Raw genomic sequence first — 14,329 nt, forward strand, 5'->3', positions numbered from 1 at the left:
TTAATGGAATATGAAGGTATAGGACAAAACAATATGCTCAGCTACTTGGGGGAGACACTAAGCACGTGTACGTGCATGGCTTCAGTTCTCAATAAATCTTCACTGATTTAAAAATAGTATTTGTTATCCACCTAGTTACGTCTAAGGACACCTGATTCTTGCTAGCTATGTGACATAATTCTAGTGGAGGTACTGGGTATTGAGGCTTGTGATCGCATGCATCATTTACAACACAGTAACGCTCATCAGACCACAACAGAGCTGTCGTTTGCATGGTGAGAAGCCCGAGTTCATGCTATACTATACTAAGTGGAAGCTCTCAACAACAGAAGAAGACGAGATAACCAAAATTGTACCAGCCATTTACCAACATACGACATCCATCAGTGTTCTCTGGAGGTGATGGCCAAGACTCAGACAAGTGGTTAATGGAATATGAAGGTATGGGACAAAACAATATGCTCAGCTGCTTTGGGGGAACACTAAGCAGTGGTATGGGGACAACAATGAAAAGCAGACAAACTGAGAAGTATTACAGGTGGAACTACAGAAGTATTTCAAAGACACCCAGCGACAGAACAACAAGCAGAAGAAAAATTTTAATGCAGAGCACAGCATTTGGGAGAGACTAGAAAATTATACATTCAAGACATCTTGGAGCTGTGCCAAATTGTCAACCCTTGGTGAAGAAGGGAGAGAAAGTTGGACATCTTATGAAGGGGGTTGCTGAGGGCATGCACCACTCTTCTACTAAAGGAACCGTCCACAACAGACAATTTCATAAAATTGTGCCAGTACTATGAGATGATGCATCAAAAACAAATTGGCCGTAAGAAGTTTGAATGACTTCTGATCATTGTATCATTGGCTGTGATGGTGGTAGAAATAGATTTGACAGGCATCAGTCATTGGATAGTGAGAGAGGACGTTCAAAAGGCACTGGGAGTACCCGTCAAACCTAAAACCGAGACGCTACAAAGATCATATGACAGGAAATGCAAGAAATGCTATTTTGAATCTCTCATCTTCCAACTCCATCAAAAACAGTGAAACAGACAAGGACAGGACACGTGTATCCTTGAGGGACCTTTTTATGCCACAAGAAAACTGACATCTCGAGAACCCAGGACAACATGCCAGTATTGTTCCACTGCGGGCAATTGGGACATGTGGTGCACTACTGCTGGGGAAGATGGCAGGTATTTAATGATGCCTGTGCCAACAGAATGCAAGTAGGACTATACCGATGCCAGCCACAGGACGAAGAAGAAGGACAAGAGAATGTATTTACGGTACACTGTTACTGCAAGCTAGCTGCTGGAGAGAACCCTCCCCAACATGCTGATGAAGGCCTCCATCACTGTTTAGTAGCTGTAGCCAATCATCTAGCTTCTGCAGTTTGGAAATTAAAGGGTGTGACCTTCCTAGGATGTGAGGTCATCAAAGAGAAGAATCCTCCACTGTTGATAATTACAAAAATGATGGGATACTACTTTGATATACTCATGGATGTCTGACTAGCTTGAGCTCTTGTGGACTCTGGAGCATTGTATTCAGTCATTTTGGAGAATTACCACCGCCAGTTTGGGAAGACCATTTCGTTGACAACAAAAACTCTCCGCTGAAGGTTCTAATAGGAAGTATGTAAAACCTACCAAAAGATGCTTTATTTGTGCATGTATAAATGGCCATACACAGTCATTTGAGTTCATCATCTTAGAAGAATGCAGTTACGACATCATCATGAATGGGACTTTCCAAAATCTAAGTCTGAAGACTGTGTGTGCAGGATGAAGTTGATTATTACTGCTCCCTGAGCTGCAAAGGTAACTGTCACGCATCATGTCGTGCATCAACCAATGGATCTCATAGTGGAATGTAATAGAAGCATACCACTGGAGAAAGACATAGTCATTCCAGCCTCTGTAGTCTCGTCTAAAAATCGATTTGGGGCATTGTGGCTAGTTAACTGTCACAAAGAGCCACAGATCCTTCCAAGATGTGTGGCAGTCATAAGTCAAACAGCCAGAGAGAATACTGTGTGTCAGCAAGGGAACATCAAAAAATTCATGAAGAGGTAGAGAAAATGATGGAAGATGTCATTCAGCCATTATAGAGCCCATGGTCATCACCGGTGGTTCTCATCAGAAACCAGCTTGGCAGTTTTGGGCCAATTACAGGAAACAAATAAGATAACTAAAAATGATGTTTACCCTCCTCCACAAATCAACAATATGCTGGATTATCTGAAGTGAGTTAAGTCTTTCTCAACTGTGGACCTGTACTCATGGCACTGGCAAATAAAAGTAGATAAGGCGATTGCAAAGAAACTGCATTTATCACCTCTGAGGGCATATATGAATTTAAAATAATGCTATTTGGTTTGTGTAGTGCATCAACAACTTTTGAATGGATGATGGATAATCTTCTGCATCATCTCAAGTAGACAATGTGCCTGTGCTACTTAGATGATATTATAGTATTCTACAAAACATTTGATGAACGCATAAAAAAACTGAGAGCTAACCTTAAGTGGCGTAGTCATGGTGGCCTAAATCTAATCCATGAAAGCATCCCTTTGGAGCAATCAGCATACTTGTACATCATGTGTCAAATGAAGGTGTGTGGCCAGACCAAGAGAAGATGTGATCTATAGCAGAATTTCGTGTTCCTAAAAAGAATAGTGATGTGAGAAGCTTCCTTACTGTGTTCTTATTACCAGCTTTTTATTAAAGACTTCTGTACGAAAGCCAGGCCACTCCAAGAGTTGTCAAAAGCTCATGCTAAATTTGTCTGGGGTAAACCTCAACAAGATTCTTTCAATACACTGCAAAAAGCTCAGACGACTGACCCTGTACTTGATCTGTATGATGAGACAGCACCTTTTGCGTTGCATACAGATGCCATTGGGTATGGGGTTGGTGCTGTTCTGGTACAAATTTCAGATGGAAAAGAGAAGATAATAAAAAAATGGCTCTGAGCACTATGAGACTTAACATATGAGGCCATCAGTCCCCTAGAACTTAGAACTACTTAAACCTAATTAACCTAAGGACATATCACACATCCATGCCCGAGGCAGGATTCGAATCTGAGACCGTAGCGGTCACACGGTTCCAGACTGAAGCACCTAGAACTGCTTGGCCACAGTAGCAAGCTGAGATGGATAATAGCTGATTCTTCCAGGACACTTACAAAAGCCGAGCAAAGCTACTCAATGACTGAATGAGAATATCTTGCTGTTATCTGGGTCATTTGTAAATTTCGGCAGTATCTCTGTGGAAGACCATTCACAGTTGTCACAGACCATCGTTTGCTTTGTTGACTGACAGACCTTAAGGGCCCATCAGAACAACCAGTGGAGAAACCACATGGAAGATCATCAGGATAATGATGTAGATGATGTTTTTCTCTCTGCACTCCATGATCTTTCTCATGAGCAGAAGAAGGATGTCAAGCTATTACAAATTATAAATGCTTCAAATCAGTTAAAGAATGATGGAGAATTTAAGGTAATTAACGGATTACTTTTCAAGAAAAACTTCAACCCCTTTGGAAAGAGGTAGCTACCAGTAATTCCTAAACACACCCACTTAAATACTCTACAGAAATTCCATGACACACCTAGACTGGTCATTTGGAATTTACTAACAAGGGAACTTCCCCAACGCACCCCCCTCAGATTTAGTTATAAGATGGCACAGTGGATAGGCCTTGAAAAACTGAACACAGATCAATCGAGAAACAGGAAGAAGTTGAATGGAACTATGAAAAAATAAGCAAAATATATAATCTGAGTAGTCCATATGCAACATAAGCAACATCAAGGATAGTGTGAGCTCAGGAGCGCCGTGGTCCCGTGGTTAGCGTGAGCTCGCTTCAAGTCCTCCCTCTAGTGAAAAGTTTAATTTTTTATTTTCAGTTCATGTAACAAACTCTTTTGTTTCCATCACTCTTTCGGGAGTAATTATCACATCACAAGAAAACCTAAATCAGGCACGGTAGAAGAATCTTTTTACACATTCGCCAAGTGTACAAGTTAGGTGGGTCGACAACATATTCCTGTCATGTGACGCACATGCCGTCACCAGTGTCATATAGAATATATCAGACGTGTTTTCCTATGGAGGAATCAGTTGACCTATGACCTTGTGATCAAATGTTTTCGGTTCCCATTGGAGAGGCACGCCCTTTCGTCTGCTAATCGCACGGTTTTGCGGTGCGGTCACAAAACACAGACACTAAACTTATAACAGTGAACAGAGACTTCAATGAATGAACGGACAGATCATAACTTTGCGAAAATAAAAAAATAAACTTTTAAGTCGAGAGCAGACTTGAACCACGGACCTCTCGTTCTGCAGCTGCTCATGCCAACCACAGGACCACGGCGCTCTTGACCTCTCCCTATCTTTGATGTTGCCTATCTTGCGCATGGAGTACTCAGATTGTATATTTTGCTTATTTTTTCGTAGTTCCACTCAACTTCTTCCTGTTTTCTCGATTGATCTGTGTTCAGTTTATCAAGGCCTATCCACTGTGACAACTTATAACTAAATCTGAGGGGGGTGCGATGGTGAGGTTCCCTTGTAAGATATACGATAGAATCCACAAGAGAATTTCCTGGCCAGGATTATTTCGGAGTGTTTGTCACAATGTTTCGCACTGTCGAGAGAGCTAGAGAAGAAAGTCAGATCCTCAGAAACCACCTGGCTGACTCATACCAATTTCACCAGCAGAAATGCCTTTCCCATGTGTTGTGATTGACCTCCTCAATGTCCAACATCTGCTTGTGGCAATAAATGGATTATTGTTTGCATGATTATCTAACATGCTATGCAATTACAAAAATTGTGAAAATAGGTGAAGCATCCAAGGTAGCCAAATTCATCATGGAAGACATTGTATTAAAACACAATGTTCCAAGATTATTAATTACAGATTGAGGGAAAATTTTTCAGTCAAAGCCTCAGGGCAACATTACACATCACATAATGACTGCCTACAATCTGGAAATTAATGGACTTATTGAATGCCTTAATAAGACATTGGCTGACATGCTATCAATGTATGTCATCATCAAGCAGAGCAACTGTGATGTGGTGTAATCTTTCAAGACATTCGCCTACAACACCACCAAACAAGAGCTTACAGGATTTACGCCAGTTTTCCTGGTGCATTGGGATGAGGGAACTATGATGATGGATGCCTTGTTTCTTCACCATCCTGACGATATGGATGACTGTTTCATCGGTCAGGTATTTACCAGAGCTGAGGAATCTGAGCAGTTAGCTCGACTCTCCGTGCAGCAAGCTCAAGAAAACAATTGCCGAAGGTATGATGCCAGCCATCGCCCTACTGTCTACTACCCTGGTGTCCTTGTCTGGGAACTGCACTCCAGTTCAAAAGGTTGGTTTCTTTGAGAAACTCCCTAACAAATCCACCCCCAAGGTTAGCACCAGTCATCAGGAGGTGAAGTATCCAGGATCGACAACTCGTTCCCGGACTAGCAAGAGGTAACATCGGGACGCTATTGTCTCAAGGAGGGAGCAATGTCACAAAGAAGATAATGGTTTAATGAGTATTAGTGTGGTACAGTGGATATGGTATTGGACTTTTATGAAAAGGCTCAGGAGTTCAAGACCCATCCTGTGTGTTAATTTTAATTTCTATATTTAATTTTAATAGGTTCTAGATGTATCAAGAAACAGTGTTCTGAAAAGTTGTGTATGTGTATATAGACTGTGTAATCTTCTGGCTGGAGGCAGTTCACTCTATGCTCTTGTGTATGTGTGTCACCTCAGTACCCAAAAAATCTTTGTTGAATTAAAACTGATGTTCATTATTCACCAAAATATGAGGATGTCTGATTCTTGCTACCTGCATGAAAATATATTGCAAATGTAGTTATTTCAAAATTAATATGCACACACACACACACACACACACACACACACACACACACACACACAAATTTGCCTCCCAGAACCTCATCATCAGAAAGTGGGTGTGGCTTGCATCGAACTGATGCTGTAATTGGCTGGTGCAGTAGCTTGCATCTCCCATTATTGCCATGAGATCTCACTCCAAACTCCAAATGAATGTGGAACTGATAACATTTATGACTCTCCTGAGAACTGTCCTGGAATGCACAACTTAAATTGTTAAATTTATATGAAAGAGACAATATTTGGGTACCTAACCTTGTACTTTAAATTTTAATTGTTACTCTATGCTGTGGCCAATAAACAAAATAACCATGATGTCAGACAAGTCATTTGGTTGCAGATTATTAATGCTACCTGTGCAAAATTGGTACCAGGTTGCTTGTTTTGTATATGAAAAGTGATTTATTCTTGTTACATACAATTTTCAAATAATTTAGCTTAGTGTATTAGGGACATCTCGAGTTTTGCAATAAGAACGTTTTCGGGAAAAGTTCAAAAGTTTGCCTTATTTTAATATAAATTTCTGAGTTACCATTACTCAAATACCTATTATTGTTTTCAGTGCACAAAAATATAAAAATATATAATTCTCTTGTTCAAACTATGAAACTGAATAATTTCACTTTTCCACCAGAAGAGTAAAGAGCAATTATTTTCAGCGAACCAAGTTCCAAATTGAATATTTTACTGATTTTAACCTTAATATATTGTGGTGTGTGGGCATAGAGTTGTAAACAAATTGTGGTGCAATCATTTCAAATACATTATTTTTCTCCTGTAATACTATAGATAGTAGCTCAAGAACTCTAATATCTCTCTTGCTCTTCATATGTATGTGCACTTTTGTGTATTTGTTTGCGTAAATTTACTGTAACATGATTTTTTAGGTACATCTTTCCTGGAACGCCTGGTGACAGCAAATGACCAGTATAAGAGGAGTAATACTGGCGAGTACAATACTGCTGTTATTACTAAATTGGTGAAAAATTTTCGTTCTCATGAACTAATTCTGAAAGTCCCAAATGATCTGTTTTATGACAATGAACTGAAGGTAAAATATTATTATTGCTTCAGAATCACATAATAATGCATTGCAACATGATGATTTACTGTCACGCACTAACTGTGTGGTGTTTAACCATCCAAATAGTCAGCAATAAATAAGTAAAACTGTGGCTGCAAAAAATGTTGCATGAGAAAATACTAACTGGTGCTGTGGATTAAGTCCTGGAAAACTGTCACCGCTATTTTGTTTCTCACAAATAAGGAAAAGTGTGCCTAAATGGGCACATGTCTGTCAGACTACAAAACCAAACCCCTAGGTCTCAATCGTCAGTCAGTATTGGGATTTTTTTCTGTTACTTATCACTACTTCTCTTCTGGAAATGATTTATTAATGGGGAAAATATCAAATTATGCCATAATTTGGAGACCGGAAGTTGTAGGTCCCCTCATAAGTGGCTGAAGAAGTTAGTTTGAAAGCTAGGGAAAGGCAAGTGCATACCATCTCTGACAGGCCCATCCTTAGTAAATCACTTTGATGTTCAAACCAATATTTGGCTCACTGAGCACTTCAACTTGCCATAAATGTTAAAAATATTGAAAAAGACTCAGATGAAGATATAAAAGCAGTATCATTGTATGAAGCAATTAACTTTTCTGTGGTAACAGGGATTAGGTCACACTGAAAAATTTCATGACGTATTAGCTGCCTTATACAGAATACATATTTTAATTCTGATTTAATAAAATACTGACAAGTTAAATTCCTTATATTGTTTGGCAATGCTGTATAGTTAACAGTGTTAATGCTTATAAACACTCACAATCCACAATAATTGTATCTAAAAGATTTCTTTGAGTGGCATCATATTCACCAAATGTGCTTGGTGTCAAACAAATAAATGTGGCAAGTAGAGAACCCCAAACTACTGACATAATTACTGTTATGAGGTGGCTTGTTTGCATGGAGCAACTATACAGATTTGTTACGGAGCCAAATAGGGTTAGTTAGTGGTTAGTGTTTAACAGCCAAATAGGGTTAAGCTACAGTTAATTAGCAACAATTTACAATGATTTATTGGTAAAAGTTTTACAATATTTGACTGTATTTTGAAGTTTGTGCGGTTGCAGTATAGTTCAGTGTTCACTTTCAGTGATATTTCTTCAAATGTGGGTACAGTCCTAAATACAATGAAAGAAGACTAAAAACACACACATAATGTCTGATTTGGTTCTTCTTGGTTGCAACTGTAGATGAGTCTTGAGACATTCAACAATGTAAGACACTGCCCAAGTACTGTTTTGATGATTGCCTGATGACTGTCTTGATGTACTACTTGCTGAGTGGAACTGTATTATATTCATATTCGGCAGATGGATGTCCACTTGGCAACTATGTGTGATACACGAGATGGATGCTTAACATTGTCTTTTTTGTGAGCATCCTCTCTAGAGTCTAATCCGAACTATGTTGTGGCTGAGTCAAAGGCAGCTTGATGCCCTTCAATGTAGACTTCTCATACCTTCTGGAGGATACAGTAAATTTTTTTCCCATGCCATGTCATATACTGTTTATGTTAATGGAGGTCTTTGAACATAACACTTTCACCATCATATACTGTTCACCAAGAACACAAATATCAGATTATTTTCTGAAAATAGTAAGGCTGTACATTAAAAAGAATTACCAGCTACATTTTGTGTTTGGCTGTCCACTTCCATCATCCACTACCAGAACTCATCTGTTTAAACATGTTTCACTTATTTATTCATCATATACTGTACATGTCATTTTAATCATTGTGTATGTGAGTTTGAAGATCAGGTGATAATGGACATTGCAACTTATGCAGTTATCAGATTTGTTCAGTACTTGAACTAGGATAATTATATAATTTGTGTAGTGACTAGTAAGATATTTTTCATATTTTTCTTGAATTTATGGAGATTTCCAATTACTTATTGTATGACTAATGAGAATTTCCTGAGGATCTTTGCATCAAAGTACAGAAATCATGCTGCAGCTTAGGCCAAGAGACAATGTATCCTTCAGGATTATTTTTGTGTGTTTATGTTGTGGATGTGTAAATCTGATTGGAATGGGACTGTATTATTTGCAACAAATACCATTATAGGACAAATGTGCTGGGAAGTACATGTAAGAGTTTGTATTTGTAATTTTTTATTGGTTCATTAATCTTTATTTGGGCAATAATTTCACATTTGACACTGAACAAATCAGATTTGAAATAGTAATACATTTTGAAGAGGCCAATGGGAGGGTATGTGATTGTCTTGTGAGGGGGAGGGCAGTGGGAAAAGAGACTAAACAAACTTATACATAAATCACTATAAGGATGTTTAACTTAAACAGTAATGTAAATGGACAGCATATTGCAATATCTTTTGTCGATACTGGTTTGAATTACTGCGATAGATGTTTAACATGTGCATGTACTTGTAGGCTGAATAAGGGAAGTAGGCTTGACTCAGCTTGATGTAACAATTTATTAACGAAGCCCTGCCGGCAGAACAGACAATAATACATTGCAATCAGTAACTCGTGTGAAGGCTTGAGAAAAGTTCATTATGGTAAAATATTCCGTATCCAACACTTGGATTCACACTTTACCTCAAGGATTAGAAAGTGGAGCAGAAAACTACAATCAAAGAGTAAATCACAGAACAAATGCCACTTGTGTATAGCATCTCTGATGTTCAGCGCGGAAGTTTCGCAGCACTGTACATGCAAACACCTGTGCATGTCACGGCACTGGACGATGACAGAAGTCACCACATCTTTCATGGGGAATGTATACTATAATATTGTAAAACTGACTCATTCCACATCATAACAAGAATTGCAGTTATGAACCATAATTAAGCTAACTGCCAGACATCTTGGCAGTGGTTTGGGAGTCAAAATGGTGCAGCTTTTCTCAATCTTCCTTTGTAAAGGAGCATACAAAATAACAGTTCAGTATTACACAGAATTCACTGTTTCTCAAGTACTTTCTTAATACAGACTGTATGAAAAGGAGGATCCCATAATGAACAGTTCCACTAGCAACATATATTCATTGGTTAAGCAACTACATTTTTAAGCAAGAACCACAGTTCCACTACATTCTCCTTGAGATATGACACAACTTTCTCTTTACCTAGCTTACTGGATGTGTAAATCTTTCAGCTTGTTTCCTTTACAAAGGAAAAGCCAGTAGAATTGCCCCAATTTAATCCTTGCACCACTGAAAAGATGAATAAGTATTAGTGTCAGTGATGTTGAGAAACAGCTGAAATCATTAATCCTTGTGAGTTTCTATACTAAATTTGCGACTGAGTTAGCCCATCTTCTACCTATAATCTGTCATAGATCCCTTGAACAAAAAAACTGTGCCAAGTTCTTGCAAAAAGGCACAGGTCACACCTGTCTCCAAGAAGGGTAGTAGAAGTGATCCACAGAACTACTGTCCAATACCCGTGATGTTGCTTTGCTGTAGAAAATATTCTGAGCTCAAACATAATGACCTCCTCAATGCCAACCAGCATGAATTACAGAAACATTGATCATGTGAAACTCAACTCACACTTTTCTCACAGGACATACTGAAAGTTTTGTATCAAGGCAAACAATTAGAAGCTGTATTTCATGATTTCTGTAAAGCATTTAACTCAGTACCACACCTAATTGTCAAAAGTAAATTTGTGTCTGAGTTGAGGACTTTTTGGTAGGGAGGGCACAGCATGTTATCTCAGGTGGAGAGTCACCGTCAGATGTAGAAGTAACTTCAGCTGTGTCCCATGGGAGTATGTTGGGACCCTCGCTGTTTACATTTTATATTAATGACATTGGAATAATTTTAAAAGAAAAATCAGGCATTTCCAGATGATGCACTTATGTATAATCAAGTACTATGTGAAAGAAGCTGCATAAATACTCAATCAGATCTTGATCAGATTTCAAAGTTGTTCAGGTATTGGCAACTTGCTTTAAGTGTTCACAAATGTGAAACTGTGCACTCCACAAAACAAAAAGACATAGTATCCTATGACTATAATATCAGTGAATCACTGCTGGAATCGGCCGACTCATACAAATACATGGGTGTAACACTTTGAGGGATATTATGAAATGGAATGATCACATAGATTCAGTTGTGGGTAAAGCAGGTGGTAGGCTTCAGTTTATTGGTAGAGTTATGAGAAGTGCAATCAGTCTACAAAGGAGATTGCTTGCATACCACTTGTGCAACCAGTTTTAGAATATTGCTCAAGTGTGTGGGCCCCGTTCCAGATAGGACTGACAGGGGATATTGAATGTATACAGAGAAGGGCTACAGGTTTGTTTCATCCATGGGAAAGAGGCACAGAGATACTGAAGGAATTGAACTGGAGTATTTTTGAACATAGAAATAAAATATCACGAGAAAGTCTGATAACAAAGTTTCAAGAATTGGCTTTAAATGATTACTTTAAGGATATACAACAACCCCCAATGTATCGCTCACCCAGGGCTTGTGAGGATAAGATTAGAATAATAACTGCACATACAGAAGCATACAAACAACCATTTTTCCCATGCTCCATACTTGAATGGAATAGGAAAAAACCCTAATAACTGGTACAATGGAATGTATCCTCTGCCATGTGTTCAGAGTATAGATGTAGATGTAGTTCTCCAATCCCTTTTGAAACAACTCCCAATTGCGTGATAGCAGACAGAGCAATTTCCAGCAACTTTTGAGCAGCAACTAACTCATCCCATGCTGAGAATGTTGATCTGAACATCAAACAAGAAACTACAAATTAGTCTTAGTCATTCTGTTATAATTTTAGGATTGTAGGATTGCAAATTCCTTATAATATTGGTGCTAAGAGTGTCATTTGTCTTATAATGAGAGAACCCCCATTTTAAAATTAATGGATTCCTTGAAGATAAATTTGTGTCTTGAACTGCTGCCAAAAATATTCTCAATAACAGACCCACGTATCAATGTCAAAAACAGTACTAAAGTGGACAATACGCACTACTGTTGAGTGGGAAAACAAAGTGGAACACAATATGACAGTTATAATATGTGAAAACCATTATCTGCTGTAGATATAGGTTTTGCTTTAATGTGCACCTTACCATGTTACAGTGGACTCAGTTCTAATGTGAGTCCAGCACCGTCAGTACCAACCTTTCCAATAGCCAATTAACTTACTGCCCAATATCGTTAACCTAAAGGTCATCTTCCCACTATATCATCTTGACATGGTCTGCATTTGTGTGTACTGTTGCTGCCCTGGTGTTTCCTTGGCACTCTCAATAATCTTTTTTTGGTGGTAGGTGACACTGTTACTTTTTCGCTCCAAGTTTCAGTAACTGATTCTCCTGATCCCTAGTTAATGCTTTGAGTTTAATAATGCTTATGAATCAAATCCTTAAGCTTACCATTTCTTGCATTTATTTACCTTTTGTGGTCTTAATAATGCTTATAACTTTCTATCTATGTCATCCTTCATGTATGATTAGCACATGACTTTTTTTTTATATTCGATTTCTTTGCTAATATCTTGTGGATACAGTGGTCACATGTAACTTTATTTTTTACAGCTGGTTGTACTATTCGTTCCCAGCTAACAATCTTTTTCACCATGTGTGGATCCTCTTCCCCAAGAATTTATTGTGTCAGTTGGAAAAATAGCTCATTCGACTCCTCAAACAATGTAAACAGTTCATAGCCAGAGTTCCTTCATTTCAACCATATTCGAAAATTAACCATTCATATAATATACTTTACTATGAGGTGCAGACTCCTCCTTCCCTCTGGTCCATATACAATAGAGTAAGTCAATTACATTACATTTTACATAAAGTTTGTAGTTAATAAAGGCTCTTTGGTTACTACTTGGTGGGCCAGCATAACGCATTCCATCAGCGGCTGAACAGAGTAACATGTCCACCACAGCAAGTGACGATGCCCATGCACCACTCATACTCACAGGAGGAGCAACTTCTGCTTGTATTCTTGGCTCTGCATAAACAGAAGCCTAACGACAGTGTTTTGCTCCACTCTAGCTCAATTAACTTAATAGTCTTTCTCTCTGTATTCACTTGAATATTTTCCATTACTTGAAGAGCCAAAGAGTGTACCATGGCTGACTGATACCTCATCTTATGTCTCTACCTTGCTATTTCCTAATATACCAAGGATTATGTGGACTACTTTTTCCATCTTAGGTGAAAGTTACTACTATTAGAGAGTTAAAATATGCGAACAGTTATATTTTTTTGTTTGTCTGTCACAGGCCTGTGGTGGAGATTTAACAAGGATGGCTTGCAGATGGAGTCAGCTGCCCAAAAGGGAATTTCCTATAATTTTTCATGGAGTTCAAGGCAAAGATGAACGAGAAGCTCACTCACCCAGGTGCTTCACAATCCTTTCCATTATTAGTTTCTAGTATTTTTAAATCTGTTAGAAATGTGTAATTGTTCTGTCTGTGAATGAGCGCCATTAACATTTTTATGTCCCAGCAATACACCACCGTGTGTATTAATATAATGTTATGGTCACACACTCTCCTTTTGTGATGTTTTTCTATGACAGATTATGTAATTCTTTAATGCAAAAAATGTATCCCAATGACTCTAACCTACAACTTTTGAAGAACCCTCCATACAAAATGCAGTCCAAAATTTGGTACAGCAAAATTTTATTGTAGTAGCAACTTCCCAATGTCATATTGGCAGAAGCCTAACCAAATGAAGCATATAGCATCTGGCACTTTCATGTAGCAGCACACAAGTAGTAGCACTTTTGAGAATTTCATTAAAAATACTTTCATATCAAAATCACAATTATGTCCAAATTCAAAGGCAGGGTCTTCAGTGAAATAAGACACTTAAAAAGCACATTTATCTGACACTGACACATGGACAGAATAGAACTGACCTGTTGTATAGAGAGTGCACCTATTTATACAAATACTGAATATTCTAGAATGCAAGTATTTGTATGTATATTAAATATTCTAGGGTATACAAACATAAGATATTTCAAGAACCTTCTAAAAACGGCAATGTTAAATAACTACTAAATGCTGGTGGTTGGGGTTGAACTGGTGACCCACACCACACCAGTCAGCGATGTTAACTTCTATGCCACACTGCATCACAACTTGCACCATTGCTCCTCTCCTAGAGAAACAGTGACACATTGTTTCAGAAGAGTTCTTGGAACTGATAGCAGCACCACAGAACCAGATCTTTCCAGTGTTTCCGTGCATGGAAAATCCTTGCTTTCTGGTGATGTTGTTACATCCACTCCACTATGAAGAGCATGAAAGAAGGTTTCCAATAATTGAGTGGGTTTTCAGTTTCCTTCAGCTTCCAG

The 14,329-nt window shown here is 38.3% G+C and overlaps 1 protein-coding gene across 1 annotated transcript in view; it reads left to right on the top strand.

The window, feature by feature from the left end:
* The window catches only part of LOC126282194 (putative helicase MOV-10), a 461,728-nt gene that overhangs the window by 374,265 nt on the left and 73,134 nt on the right, over nt 1-14,329 (top strand). The window contains exons 15-16 of the mRNA XM_049981723.1: nt 6,836-6,999; nt 13,245-13,363. Coding sequence (XP_049837680.1) covers nt 6,836-6,999; nt 13,245-13,363 — 283 coding nt within the window. The remainder of the gene's footprint in view (nt 1-6,835; nt 7,000-13,244; nt 13,364-14,329) is intronic.

This window comes from Schistocerca gregaria, chromosome 7, assembly GCF_023897955.1.
Source record: "Schistocerca gregaria isolate iqSchGreg1 chromosome 7, iqSchGreg1.2, whole genome shotgun sequence".
Classification (NCBI taxonomy): Eukaryota; Metazoa; Arthropoda; class Insecta; order Orthoptera; family Acrididae; genus Schistocerca; species Schistocerca gregaria.